Source organism: Lepidochelys olivacea, assembly GCF_965140295.1.
Source record: "Lepidochelys olivacea isolate rLepOli2 genome assembly, chromosome: 3".
Classification (NCBI taxonomy): Eukaryota; Metazoa; Chordata; order Testudines; family Cheloniidae; genus Lepidochelys; species Lepidochelys olivacea.
In genome coordinates this window covers 92428850-92444525 of record NC_140413.1, presented here as the reverse complement: position 1 = coordinate 92444525, position 15676 = coordinate 92428850, and the positions used below count along the sequence as shown (strand labels likewise).

The window sequence follows — 15676 nt, the reverse complement described above, 5'->3', positions numbered from 1 at the left end:
CACCACCTCTGCCTGACTCCTCAGCAGCTCCCCTGAATGGCTTCCACAGTGCTGGGGCTGCCAAGGCTTCAGGCTCCAAAGAGACTGAGGAGGCTGTGGGCCATATTTTGTTTCAGAAACACTAAAATGTTCCCTTTGCAGGAATAGTTCAGTGATACTGAAACAAAATACTGCAGAATTTCACTTCCATGAAAACTTTTGAGATTTTGGCTTTTTGTCCCAATTTGAGACAACTTTTTTCTCCCCAGAAAAAACCCTCAAATGTTTTTGTGGAAGTGGAATTCAGTTTACCAGTGAGCACCACCTGCAAGATAGAGTCCAATGTTTAAACTCCCCTATGCAAATCGAGAGACTCGTTAAAAAAAAAAAAAAAAAGTCTCCAGTGCCTCTTGTCAACTGTCAGTCAAGCTTCAGGCAGAGCACAGTAAAGAGGTGGCACTTGTTTCTTTGAATTTATCAGTTAAATACCCACAGCTGGCCCATGCTAGCTGACTGGCTCACAGGACTCAGGCTAAGGGGCTGTTTAATTGCAGTGTGGACATTCGGGCTCCGACTGCAGCCTGGGCTCTAGGACCTTGCAAGGTGGGAGGGTCTCAAAGCTCAGCCTCCCATCTGTAAAGATTAAATTTTATTCGGTGAAGTGTTGTTAGCTCTGAATTTAATTCTGAAAACATTAATCATGGTTAAAGAGTGCCCTGAAAGACAATGGATGATAGCTATCATACCTGTAGTTAAAATCTACATTATTAGGGTAGGATTTATGTTCTAAAGTCTTATGAAATCTTTTATTGAGACTTCATAAATTTAATATTCAATATTCAGATTACAGTAGAAACCCAGAGAACCCAATCAGAATCCGGGTCCATTGTGCTAAGCGTTGTGCACAAACACATGAATCCCCAAAGGGCTTATAACTTAACTTTAGGAATGCATAGTAGTCATGTAAACATAAATACAGCTAAATCTTTAAGTGATCAATCAATGTCTGACTTGCTTAAAAAGGTGGTCTAATAAAGGTGGAGCAGAATTGAATTGTACTCAAACATTTAAGGTAACTATGGGGTAGTTTCATAAAACAGAAGGTGGCCTAGTAAGGGTGTTACTTTTATAAGTTTCATTGTGTTATTAATTAAAAGCTTTGAAGTTAATTCTCTTCTGGTAGCTGGAGTGTACCTAATATACCGTATATTTTATTAGTACTACTTTATAGATGCTAATGACCTTTTCTGCCTTTTCCTCCCTTTAGTGGGATTGGTCGAAACTGGCCCTGGGCTTCTGGAGGAAGCAGTATTCTGGCAGAATTTGGAACTCTGCATTTGGAGTTCATACATTTGAGCCATTTGTCTGGAAACCCAGTGTTTGCTGAAAAGGTTAGATTCTTTGGTAAAACTTTTATTTTAAAAAAATGAAAAATTGGAATTTCTGTAATTTTAAGTGTGTCACAGTAAGCAGGTGAATAGTTTCTGTGGGAATCCATATTAATGAACACAAAGCACATGGCTGAATTGACATCCATTTTGTCATGGTTATAAAAATTAGAAGACCACTTATCAGGCCACATAATATTTGGAAGTTTGGTTAAGTGGTAAATTCATGTAGATTAGGCATTTGGAACACAGCACTTATTTTAGTTGATGTAACTTGTTTGGTTAAGGTGAAAACCACAAATGAATTTTATATTCAGATAATATACTGTGTTCATGCAGAAGTACAAAGGACTGTGACCTAGCAATCACTTCGATGCATTTTCTAAAAATACAGGGTGTCACTACTGTAAGTAAGGGATTTGGGAGTCTCTTCCATTTCATGTCCATCTTTATAGAGTGTTCATAACTTTTTGAGGAAAGTACCCTTTAAGTGATATTTCTCATACTTGTTCACAGCCCAAAGGTACATTTTTTCCAAGTTTGGTAAAATTCTACGTGGCTGTTTTTGAGCTTTAAAAAATAACATTTTCACTACTTCAGAAATTGTTGTGGCTAGCCCTGTATTCACATTTAGATAACTACAAATGGATTATTTTAAAAACTTCAAATGTGGCTTGATGATTTTTTACATATTTGAAGAAACATCGCATACAAATAAATTTTTATGCATTCTAAAAAAGCCTATGGTGCATGCATAGTATGTTTTTTCTATTAAGTTTTTAACATATTGCACCACAGTACAGTATTTCATTTACTGGTGTACAGATTTATATTGAATCAGTACAGATGTGTTTATTGGAATAGATACATATTTGAATAAATGTACTACAATAATTTTAATAATCCCATGTGTATGTACAATATAAAAATGTTCCCAGTGAATTGTTCCTTTAATCACAAACATAAATACATTTTAAATAAGAAAAATGTATATTATTTCAAAATCTATAATGTGCCTATCAAAAGACCTCTGTGCATATGTACAATTTAAATAACCTAATCTGATATCAAGTAAGAAACTCCACAGAAAAACCCAGAGTTGGTCTATTCAACAGCTCCCTTAAAGGCCTTGTTAAAGAGATCTGCAGCATGCTCTGAAGGTCAATAGATTTGGTTCTGTTGGACTAAAAAGGTGACAAAATGGTGGATATGGATCTTATACAGGTAGATTTATTGAATATGTATTCAGTTTTTTTTATTTTTGAAAAAAAATGACTAAATACAAAAAACTGTGTGCAAAGGCGTTAAAATTAAATTACTGGTTCCTAGGCAACTGTAACTCAGCTACATTTAACATATATACCACATGCATTTATATAAAATATTACTATGTACAATAGAGTAGAATTATAGATGTAATCGTATGTTTTTATTTCCTGACTTTTGTATATTTTAGATCGCAACAGGAACATTGCATTCATGTAGTTTATGTACTTAATTTTGTTTATTAATTAGAAATAGGTCAGACATGTATACAGCAATATACATATTTAAAAATGACTTTTCTCTGTTAAATTATGACATCTTAATAAGAAATTCCAAAGGAAGCTGTAAACTTTGTTTAGCTCCAAAAGCAGTGGTCAAACCTTTTAATTGAGTATTAAGTACACCAAGCTTCATGGATTGGCTGAACAATGTATTGTCCCCTTATGTAGAGTGCAATATTAAAGCTCACACAATTATTGGAATCCATGAAATGCATATGGCAAAATGAGATTAATTAAGGACAGAGTTTGTTTTAAATAAATTTGAATTTCAAATGTTTTTTTCCCCAGGCTCACAAGAAGTAACATTTAAGATAACATATTTTAATTTTTAAACTAGTATTAAGAACAAAGAAAAACCTAATGAAAATGCACAAGTAGATAATCTTGGCAAAGAAGCCAAAGATTTGAATAACCTTTAAATGGAACTACATTCTGTATCGTAGAGGTAGGAACTCCAACAGAGCTGAGGACATCTTGACAGTGTTTTAGGGAAAAGCTTCCAGTGCTCCTGCATTGCTGTTTCTGTTCTGTGGCTAAATCATGATCTTCTTTCTTCAGTGCAGTTAATCTGGTGTCTTTCATTAAAATTCCATTAAAATACTACATGTGCTCTATCTACAATGAACCATGCTTGAGGGACACGCAGACTACAGCTGATGCAGAATATAGCTGCTGTCTTATGGTCCTGCAACGATCTCAATATCGGTGGAGCATTCTTTTTTTCTGTGGAGCATTTTAGTTGATGACTAGATTAGATTTGTTTATTTTAAAAAGAAATCCTCTATGCCTATGCATAGAGGTCTTTCGATAGGGACATTATATATGTTGAAAGAATACGTATTTGTTTGAATTAAAATGTATTTATGCATGTTGGTTTAAAAAAGGATGTACTGATGCTACTTGTATTTAATGGGAATATAAGACTAGATCAAGTGCTCATTGTTTGGTTTTCTTTGTAATAGGTAATGAACATTCGTAAAGTTCTGAACCGGCTTGATAAACCAGAAGGTCTTTACCCTAATTACCTGAATCCCAGTAGCGGTCAATGGGGTCAACGTAAGTATGACAGTTCTTCAGAACTGCCAATTAACTATTTTTACATACCATTTCTAGGAAGACATCAACTCTTGGTTGTTTCTTGCACTGTTAGCAATTGATAAACCTGAGTTCTGCTTGGGTTACTTATTTTTCTACCTACTTCATATATGTTAATTTATATTTCTCTGACCTCTAGCATATTTGTTAGTTGAAAACTTTTGAATGAGTCTAAGTGTGTGATTGAAAAATGTCTTTTCACTGAAAAAATTAAAGTGCTGGTAAGGCTGCTGTTTAAAGAAATGATATCAGCTTGTCTTGGATCAAAATTCTATGTTGGTATAAATTGGTTTAGTTTCACTGAAGTTAATGAAACTGTGCCAGTTTATATTAACTGAGGGTTTGCCTCTGTATTTCTTCTGTGAGTGCTTACTCCACTCCATTACACTGTAGGCGTATGTGTCTCATGCATTGGTTCCAGAGAGTTTTCCCTAGTGGTATCTGTAGGGGCTGCCCTGCCCACAACCAAGCTCTGAATGGAGGGCATAGAGGAAGGAGCTACCCCATCCCTTCTTGAGTTTTTCTTACCTTCTGTGATCAGTAGTCGGAGCATTCTGTGTTCACAGCCTCGCTCCCTGAGAACAAACTTGTGAGTACTTTAGCTAACTTTTGCCTATTGTTACTGTGTTTCATCCATTGGACTTTATTTTTCTTTCTGTATTTTCCTTTATATTAAAAACTATTCCCTTTTAGTACATTTTCTGAATTGGACAGATCTCCAGGTCTCACCTAGTATTGGGGAGCCTATGCCAAGGTCGCCAGGTTTCAAGCCTTGCTCTGGTTGTCAAAAGCAGATTCCTATCACAGGTTTCAGAATAGCAGCCGTGTTAGTCTGTATTTGCAAAAAGAAAAGGAGTACTTGTGAAGTACCTTAGAGACTAACAAATGTATTTGAGCATAAGCTTTCATGAGCTGACCCTCATTCACACTGTCTTAAGTGCGTGGATGAGGGCCACATAAGAGACAGATGCTTGATATGCCAGGGCTTAAAGACCAGAATGAAAAAGCTGAGGGAAGAGCAGCTTTGATGTATTCTGTGGAGGCTGCTCTTAGATCAATGTCTGAACCCTCTTGGTTGTCAAAAAGAAGCTCAACAATTACTCATAGAATCATAGAATCTCAGGATTGGAAGGGACCTCAGGAGGTCATCTAGTCCAACCCCCTGCTCAAAGCAGGACCAATCCCCAATTTATGCCACAAATCCCTAAATGGCCCCCTCAAGGATTGAACTCTCAACCCTGGGTTTAGCAGGCCAATGCTCAAACCACTGAGCTATCCCCTCCGCCCGGATACTCCTTGGAGAATCCACCATGACTCCAGTCTGCTAAGATCCTGAAACTGGTGCCCAGCCCCTTCAAGTCCCCTTCATTTGTCTAGACACACTCCCTGCCTCCCGAGTCAACTTGGCTGCGGGAACTCTGGTATTCTAGTTGCACCCTTCAGAGGCAGTGTGGAAGTAAAGCATGCATTTGTGGAACGTTTCCCTACTGACTTCTTCAGAGTAGTAACATGGTCTTCCATCAACACGTTTACTAGACAATATGCATTTATTGCTTGCATCAAGAAAAGACACAAACAAGGGAAAAATGGTTCTACAATTACTCTTATGATGCGACTTCAAGGCCCATTGCATTTGATAACAGCTTGGGAGTCAACTAAAGTGTAAAAGACGTATGCTAGCACTCGAAGAAGAAAGAATGGTTATTCGCCATCTTGTAACTATTGTTTTTCGAAATACGTTGCATATGTCTGCTATATGCCAACCCTCTTTCCCAACACATCGGAGTCTACCATTGGCATGCCGGTCCGAAGAAACTAAAGAAGGGGTAGGGAGGCCAACCTGAGCCTGAGAGAGAGCCAGAATTTACCAATGTACATTGCCAAAGAGCCACAGTAAATTTGTCAGCAGCACCCCATCAGCTCCACTCCCAGCGCCTCACACACACCGGGAGCCTCACCGATCAGCACCTCCCGCTCTCTCCCTGCACTTTCTGATCAGCTGTTTCATGGCATGTAGGAAGCTCTGGCGGGAGGAGCGCGGGCACTGCAGGCTCAGGGGACGGGGCAGGAAGGGATGGAGGTGGGGCAGGACCTGTGGCAGAGCCAGGACTTGAGCAGTGAGCACCCCCTGGCAATTTGGAGGCTGTAGCTCCATCCCTGGAGTCGGTGCTAATACAAGGAGCCACATACTAACTTCTGAAGAGCTGCATGTGGCTCTGAAGCCACAGGTTGGCCACCTCTGCTTTATATCCTCCATTCAGAGCATGAGGAGCCAGAGCATGAGCAGGGCTGCCACTATGGGTACTACTAAGAAAAATTCCCCATCACTGGTGCATGAGATGCACACAGACCTACAGTGTAATGGGCATATGCAACACATCTCAAAGAACAGCAGTTATGAGAAGGTGAGTAACATTTTTCTGCAGGTGAGTATTTGTTCTGCTGACATTAAATGATGTAGGCAGACAAGGAAGTAAGCTAAACAGAATTATATTGCCTTCAATTCCACTGGAAACATCATGAGGAAAAATCTAACAAAATCAGTGGGGAATGAATATATTGAACGTCTCAGGCATTTTAAGTTCCTGGCCCCTTTCTGGTCATTTGACTTTTTCCTGTATGAACACTGCCTATTGTACTTCTATAGCATGTTGAGAACATGGGTTGCTAAACTAGAAGGTGTTACTAGAATCCCTTTTTTATATTGTTACACTATTAAATGATTGTGGTTTGGGGGGTTTTACAAGAAGGAACTTTGGTTTACTTTTACTGTAGCAATCCCATCATAGAAATTCTTCTGAACAGTTGATTCTGCACACCCACTGAAAAGAAACAAAATAGGAATTATTAAAATATTTAGGCCGAGATATACAAAGGTACTTGGGTATCTATCTCATGCCCAAGCCCCAGCTGGATTCTCAAGCCAGGTGAAGATGGGCATTCCCTCACCTGTCTTACCTGCAGGACCTGATTTGGTAGGCATGCTCTGAGCACATCTATTGGATTGAAGCCCATTCAAAATCCAGCAGAATGAGGAAGAGGTAGTGGTGCCACCCTTATAATTTTTAGCCCACTAGATAGAGCACTCACCGAGGATGTGGGCAGCTCTGGCTGATGGGGAGAAGGGTTCAAATCCTTTCTAAGGAGAGAGCCCTATCCATTGGATTTTGGGATATTCTAATGTGAGTCTCTCTCCATCTCTCCTGTTGAACCTGTTCTACTTTGGATAGATGCTGAAATAGCCATTGGGCCAGAGAGAGAGAGACTGAGAATGACCTAGCATGCTGGCTTTTGTAGATCCCATTTTTAGATGCCTATCTCTCCTCATTCATCATACAGAGAAGCTTGGTGCCTAACCCAGGCTTTGTGGATTCTAGTGATTTTCAAGGTGCCTAAAAATTAGGCATTGCAGCACCTAAGTTCCTCTGGGGAGCCAGACCTTAGAATATAAAAGAAAAATAATTGTTTTGGGAAAGTTCTTCTTTTTAAATGTGTTTAGTAAAGTATTTTAGAGGGAATGACATAGTGTAGAAAGTTTCTTGCTGGTTTTAAATGTCAGTTTTTGAAGAAACTATTTAATATTGACTTCCTTATTTGTTCGTGTTTTCTGCTTTTTAAATAAATGATCTACATGTACGCTACAGGACAAAAGAAAAGGTGGATCGGAAAAATCATTTAAGTCAGCATGAACACACAGATTTTATTCTCTAGACACCCTCTTACTTTCTCAGTCTGGCACAACACTGAGTTGGCATGATCTGGTAGTCTTTCATCCTTTTGCTTTTTTTTCTTTTTCTTTAAACAGAGGAACAGGTTGCTTATTCTGTCTTGTTCTGTCATGTTGACTATATCAGGCAGCTCAGTTAATTTCAAAACTTGCCAAGCATGCAGTCAGTTAAACAAGACACACAATGGGAGGGGACATGAGGAATCCTCACTGTTCTGTTTCCAGCCTGGGTATATTGGAGAGTTGTCCCCAAAGGCAAAGGAAGTTACTGTTTTTATTGAATAATGGATTTGAGGACCTAAATTATACTCTTTTATATCTTTCAGAGTAGCAGCCGTGTTAGTCTGTATCCGCAAAAAGAACAGGAGTACATAGAATGGAACATATAGTAAGAAGATATATATGTATCTGATGAAGTGGGCTGGAGCCCACGAAAGCTTATGCTCAAATAGATTTGTTAGTCTCTAAGGTGCCACAAGTACTCCTGTTCTTTTTGCGGATACAGACTAACATGGCTGCTACTCTGAAACCTTACCTAATATTGCAGTGCCTCACCTGGGAAGATAGCCCTTACTCTCACCCAGTTTAAAAGCTGCCACTGTCTCTCTCTGATTGTCCTTTTTTAAAAGTGAATCAAATTCTAATTCTGCTATTTGGGCTTTTGACCTTTCTTATGTTTATATAATAGTGCCTCAAACTTCTCTTTTGCATGAAATCCCTGGGTCATATCCGGGAGCTTGTAAATTATAAAGCCATCTTTCTTTACCAATGGCATGTAATTTATATATGGAAATTAGCTTCTTGTCCATACAAACCACGAACACAAGTGTTGATGCAGGTCGATCCATGGCATGTTGAAAAAGCAACAAATAAAATTAAATCTACATTTGTTTCCTCTGTTCCAATTCACTTGCTTTTTGTTTGCAAGCACGGATTTTTAACAGTGGAAGAAAACAAGAACATAAGTCATAAAAAGATGTTTTATTTAAGATTATTTTTCCAGTGCCTATTGATTGCAACAAAAAACTAATTGCAACAACATAGAAGTATTCGTCTCACAAACATCAGCCAGGGGAAAATAACAGCTTCTGAATGTTAGTGTTTCACTTACAATGCTGTAACTCTGAAGGACGTTGTTGGTTCACTGCCGTTGTTCTTGTAAATTCATTTAGTCCTTGTTATTTTGACAGTAACCTTACAGTGATTTGCTGCAGCGTGCACCAATTGGATTTGTCTCCTGCAATAATGTATATAATAATAAGACTTATTATTGATGAGATTGTTTGTGCTATTTAGTTTGCAAATGTCAAGGGTTTCTATGGTAATTTTATTTAGGAAACTGTAAAGGTCATTTAAATGCTGCTATTCAGAGATCAGCCCTCCATCATAGAAAAACTGCTCTTGGGTTTTTTTGAAGAAGCCTTTTTTCCTTTCGGATTATGAATAATAATTAAATGGTATATTCTCTTCAAAAATTAAAAGATCTAATTTTTTTAAAAGCTCTTCATAATTCAAAGCTCTGCATAATCATAGTACATTTGTTTGGGATGGGATACTAGGAAATATTTTGGACACCTAAATTGGACACTGGAGGTCACAGGCTAGTGGAGAAAAGACACACTGTCGTGGCAAAGCTTTAATGGAAATACATGTAGATTCTACATTTGCATGGCTTTCCAACCCCCAAGGTGAGCAAGAGGATGCATTTTGTGAATGGGGAGAGGGAGAGAATTTAGGAATTTTGAAAAATTCAAAATGTCGCATTCAACTTCATAGAGAAGCAAGGATAGCCTTGCAGTCAAGGCCCAGGACTAGGAGTTAGGAGTCACTGGCTCTTTATACAGCTTTGCCACAGACTTCCTGTTAACCTCTGTGTGCCTCAGTTCCCAAATCTGCGAAACTAGATTATTTTAATTGATTAGTATCAGTAAAGCACTTTGAAGTCCTCTTATTGAAGATGCTTAATAAATGCTAATTATTAATATGAGTAACAATAGTTTTATTAGAAAATACTATTTGTGGAAGAGGAAATCTTTATCTAGTGCTCTTGTTCTAAAGCAGGGGTCTCAAACTCAAATGACCACAAGGACCACATGAGGACTAGTACATTGGCCTGAGGGCTGCATCACTGACCCCCCCTCTCCCCCCGCCACTGCCCTGGCCATGCCCCCACTCCACCTCTTCCCACCCCTTCCCTGCCCCCATTCCAACCCCTTCCCCGAAATAAGGAATGCATTTGTGAGATTAGGAGTGGGTTTTTTGCCAACTTTTTCTGTTTTTTAAAAAACCTTACAGTATATTATAGTTACACATCTTTTGTCTATCTTAGATTATAAACACTTAGTGCAGAGATATTGACTTTTTTCATTTCTGTAAAATACCATGAACTCCAAAGACACTATGTAAATAATAATGGCTGCCTTCTCCCACCCTGTTACAGGTCGTCATTCAAGCAGAAAGACTAACCATTTATTTTAAAAATATTTTCTGCTGTAAAATAAGTACTTTTCTGAGGTTTTGGGCTATATTTATTACATGATTGTTAGAGGGAGGCATACTGAAATTTGTTAATCTATCACAGTTACAAACTGTAATTGTGTTTCAGTGCTCAAATTCAAGGTGGAATTGCTGAATCCTCTTCCTCCCTTTTCAGATCACGTCTCTGTTGGAGGACTTGGAGATAGCTTTTATGAGTATTTGCTCAAGGCATGGCTGATGTCAGACAAGACAGATGAAGAAGGCAAGAAAATGTATTATGATGCTGTTCAGGTAAATGAGATATTTAAATCTTTCTTGCCATAATAATCTAATCTATAATGTTCCTAAAGAAACAGGCTCTGGGGAGAATGCGGGATTTATGCCTTTGCTACCACAATGAATAAGTTTTTTAAAAACTAGTTGTTTTATAAGACTTTATCAAATATAAATCTTAGAACAGTGCAGATGCTGTGTGGGAATCTAAAACTGAACTGAAATTATTTCAACTCAAGTTATAAAAACAGTATCTAATATTTTAAAATGTGTATAAAATGTGCATTAGTGTGTAATTTTTTAAAGAAAGCTTTATCTGCAAGCAGTGCCAACAAGGATTCCATTTTTCCTCACAATAACATAAATTAGATACTTTTTTTGTCCCCTTTCTTATGTTTATGATACAGGAAATCCCTCTACTGTGTGTTTTAATTCCCAAAACATATTACTTAAACTGCTAAAGTATTTTGAATGTGGGCATAATAGTGTCTTAATATATAATCAGTCTGTGGATAATCTGATGAGGTTCAATAAGGATAAGTGCAGGGTCCTGCACTTAGGATGGAAGAATCCAATGCACCGCTACAGACTAGGGACGGAATGGCTAGGCAGCAGTTCTGCGGAAAAGGACCTAGGGGTGACAGTGGAAGAGAAGCTGGATATGAGTCAGCAGTGTGCCCTTGTTGCCAAGAAGGCCAATGGCATTTTGGGATGTATAAGTAGGGGCATAGCCAGCACATCGAGGGACGTGATCGTTCCCCTCTATTCGACATTGGTGAGGCCTCATCTGGAGTACTGTGTCCAGTTTTGGGCCCCACACTACAAGGAGGATGTGGATAAATTGGAGAGAGTCCAGCGAAGGGCAACAAAAATGATTAGGGGTCTGGAACACATGACTTATGAGGAGAGGCTGAGGGAGCTGGGATTGTTTAGCCTGCAGAAGAGAAGAATGAGGGGGCATTTGATAGCTGCTTTCAACTACCTGAAAGCGGGTTCCAAAGAGGATGGCTCTAGACTGTTCTCAATGGTAGCAGATGACAGAACGAGGAGTAATGGTCTCAAGTTGCAGTGGGGGAGGTTTAGATTGGATATTAGGAAAAACTTTTTCACTAAGAGGGTGGTGAAACACTGGAATGCGTTACCTAGGGAGGTGGTAGAATCTCCTTCCTTAGAGGTTTTTAAGGTCAGGCTTGACAAAGCCCTGGCTGGGATGATTTAACTGGGAATTGGTCCTGCTTCGAGCAGGGGGTTGGACTAGATGACCTTCTGGGGTCCCTTCCAACCCTGATATTCTATGATTCTATGATCAGTAAAATTACAGTACTGGATTAGTGTTGTATAAGCACATTAGTTATATATTCATTTTTCAGCTTTTGTGAAGTAACAAACTGCTTGAATTGAACTGTGATTGGAAAGTTTGCCCAAAAATAAAAAATTGTGCATAGTCACCCCCAAATGCAGAATACTGTGCAATAATACAGTCTTGACCACTGCGACCAAGTTCACATCCAAGAGAAAAGGCACACCCTCCTGCCCAGCAAAAGATCAAGGGGGAAGGATATGTTCTGGCCACCAATGAGAGGTCCAGAGATTGCTCACCACCTGGATGAAAACAGGAGACCAAGCTACCTTTATTAATGCCATCAGTTCAGATCCTTCTGGTCTTTTGGTAGGCTTCCTTTTGCCTACCAATTCCACCTCCATTTTTTCTGAACTGAGCACGAGCCAACTGTTCTTAATCTAGGTTTCTATTTGCCTCAGATACTGTAACAAAGGGGAGTCAACATTATCTGTGCTAGATGGTGAGGCAGAGCTATTCGTTAGCATAGTGATGATCCTGTAACTTACAGCATCCTTCAGTCTACCCATGCCTTACGTAAGTGTTGAACAAAGCTTTTCTACACAGGAAAGTGTTACCAGTTATACCGACATAATTATATGGTTTGGTTAAACTGATGTAGTTATACAAGTATAACCCCCTGTGTGGTCACACGTGTTCTGGTACAAAAGTGGCTTTATTTGGTTTAGTTTAAACCTGTTCCCAGGTGACATAAGCTACACTGAAAAAAATGCCTTCTTACACCAGAGTAAGGGTGGGTTGATGGGTGTGAAAGGGTGGGTTGATGGGTGTGAAAGAGTGTGTTATACCAGTTTAACTATGTTGGTTTAAATTCACACCTTAACTTATACTAGTTGTTGGAATTATTATCATTAATATGGGATACTACCATGACATCAGTTTAACCATAAATTCCTTTATTAAATCTAAAGGTCACATGATATTTCTACAATAGCTCTAAGCATGTCTAAAAAGCTTAAATAATAAGCATTTTACTATATCCAAACAATAACAGAACATTTATAGGTGTTTGATTAAAATACTTACAAAAGGGCTGACCCAGGGTACTTAGACCCATATTGGTCATTTTCAACTTGGTCAGGCAGGTATTAGCAATAGCCTTTTAAAAGAATTTTTTTATACCCTATAATAAACAAGTGATGTCATTGCCAATTATTAGACCTGAGCGAAGTCCATTTTATAATACATTAAACTAACACATATAGCCAATTATTTACTGCACCTGGTACCCAATTAACCATGTTTTATTTCAATTACTTCAGACCAAATCTTAAATAAGAAAACACTACAAGTTTAACACATCTCTTCTTTCTCATGATCTCATTCTTTGTGGTCACATGTTTTGGGCCTGTTTCTCATGCTAGTATCACAACCCAGTTGAAAACCATAGTTCACCCATGTCTAAGGTAGGCCTATATTCCAACACTGGTATAACTTTCCTGTGTAGACAAGCCCTAAGAAAGGGGACAGGACTGAACTGTGCACACCTCTGCATGTGAGAACTCTCAGCAAAGAGGAGATGATGCCCATCGTGATCCCTTGGGATCTGTTCAAGGAGAAAAGCTAATCTAGCTCTTCCTTGCTAGACATTTAGGTGGGTGAGCAGTACCTCACAATCAAGAAGTGTCGTTAAATCTAACATTAGTATGGCTATTTGAACTCTATTATTAATATGCTTATTATCATGTTTATATCTAAGGTGTATTTTAGGCATAAATAGCTCTTAGGTTGTTATTCAGCATTACCAGCCAGCAGAATTAGAGACACGGTGGTAGTTGGCAAGCTTATTAGTATCCAGTGATCATGAAGCATGTGCAAGACGTCTACATGTTATAACGTTGCTGGTAGAATGACATCCTTATGTGTGGTGGTGTTATGCTTTTGTCAGTACTGGCCCCTTATTCTTTCCACTGTCCTACTCTAAAAGCATTATGAATCTACTTCACATACGGTGGGATTAATTTTCCCCAATGCTTTCAGTGTGCGAGAGACTAACCCAAAGCAGTCACAGGGACCTGTATATTCCAATATACTCCCATCTGTCAGTGCTACTCCTCCCCACCAAAAAAGCAATTGTGCTGATGCAAGATTTAATGCCTAATTCATTACTTTATATTGCCCAGCAACTAAAAAGGTAAATGTCTATAGCATGGTGGGGTTTAGTTTTGTGTGAAAAAATCATTAATTTGGAGTTTGTTTAGAAAGAAGTATTTTGCTGAAATCTTCTTTTTCTTCTATCCAGGGCTTGTATGTTAAAAGCAAGCTCGTTTCTTTAAAATGTGATAATGTCCTTGCATGTTGTTTTCTTATGGCACCCATGAAAAGCAAGAACTAAATTGAAAATCTATATTTTTAAACTGTTGTTATTAAAATATATTTTTATGGTTGACCCTGTTTAAAATTTAGTTGGTTTGTGATGGGCAAAAAAAAAATAGAGGTATCCTCATTTCAATTACCAGAACATAATCTTATGAAGTATTTATAAAGCAATCTTTAGAAAGATTCCTAAAAACTGGAATTTATGTGGGAGAGACCATGAATAAATAACCAAATTTAGGCCTGTTTTCCCCCATTAAAAGGAAGCATTATACTTTAAGTAATCCGCATGTTTCAAGTGATTGTGGAGGTAGGAAGAATTTTAAAGAGCTAGTGCCTCATTGATGATGATGCCCAAGAATAAAGAGTCCACAAAATATTTTTTACTCCTCATATTTAATTGTTCATGAGCTAAAATATCAATCTACACACACACACACACACACATGCAATACAATAACTAGTCTGTTATTTTAGGATTAATGCAGTTGTTTTCTAAGGGACTGTCAAGTAGTTTAGTCAGAATATTGGTCCGAGCATAATTTATCACCTGGCAAAAAAAGAATCCTCCATTCTGAGGTGTCTGCAACATGGAGCCTGCCAGAATTATACAGAGCTACTGGGAGCAGTGGCCAGAAGGGCCAGTGCGAGTCCTGTGGCTGCTCAAACCAATCACCTTCCTTTTGGGCAAAATTAATTAATCACCCCATTTAGGGCCTGAAAAATGAGGCTGAGAAGGTACTGTGCATGTAAAGCACCTCCCTGACTGTGCAGGATGGAACATGTAATCCCCTAGCTATTGGCCAAGCAGCCTGGGGAGTCTACCTTAAAGGAGCTGCAGCAAAAGAGAGACCTCCTGACAAACAGTTCTAAAACCGATCTTGGTTGGAAGAGGAGACAGTCAGACCAAAGAACACTGTCAGTGGGGTACAGAAGGACAACCACCCCTTCCTACTGCTTACCTTCAAAGTGGTAACATATTCATTTTTGATTGCTTACAAAATAGAGGGATCCTATTCCAGTAGCCTTCTCTCTCCCCATGGTCGTAGTGTAGGGGGTGTTGCAGTGCTACTGCTGGGCAGCCTTTGCGGGTCCAACATATTGTCAAAGTTTGACTCAGACTCACAATTTATCAGACCACTCTGTTTTATTAGCAAAGCTGCTCTGCTAATACATTTAGAAGTGAGCCCCCCGAGTGGGGCTTGTGTCTTTTAATTTATACAGTTTTTTGGAGAACAAGTTACAGAGAAGTTACAGACAAAAGAAGAAAAAGATTGTAGTCACCACCCTTCGAGATCCCTGAGACCAGTCACGTATCTTCAATTACCTGCCACCCTTAACAATCTCCTTTAACAGCTTCCAGTTAACTTAACTAATTGCCCTTCACACCTTCCATTCTGATGCCTGCTTCTTAGACGTGCTGGCTCTATCCTAATTGCTTCTCCATTCAAAAGCTAACTGTCCCTACGTGTGCTCCCTCAGATACTTTGTAACATGTTTTGGCATGCTCTCT

General features: G+C 38.7%; 1 protein-coding gene across 1 annotated transcript in view; it reads left to right on the top strand.

Moving 5' to 3' along the window:
• MAN1A1 (mannosidase alpha class 1A member 1) overlaps nt 1–15676 on the top strand; it is a 210604-nt gene that overhangs the window by 159622 nt on the left and 35306 nt on the right. The window contains exons 6-8 of the mRNA XM_084624798.1: nt 1247–1370; nt 3877–3970; nt 10390–10505. Of these exons, the coding sequence (XP_084480924.1) occupies nt 1247–1370; nt 3877–3970; nt 10390–10505 (334 nt within the window). The remainder of the gene's footprint in view (nt 1–1246; nt 1371–3876; nt 3971–10389; nt 10506–15676) is intronic.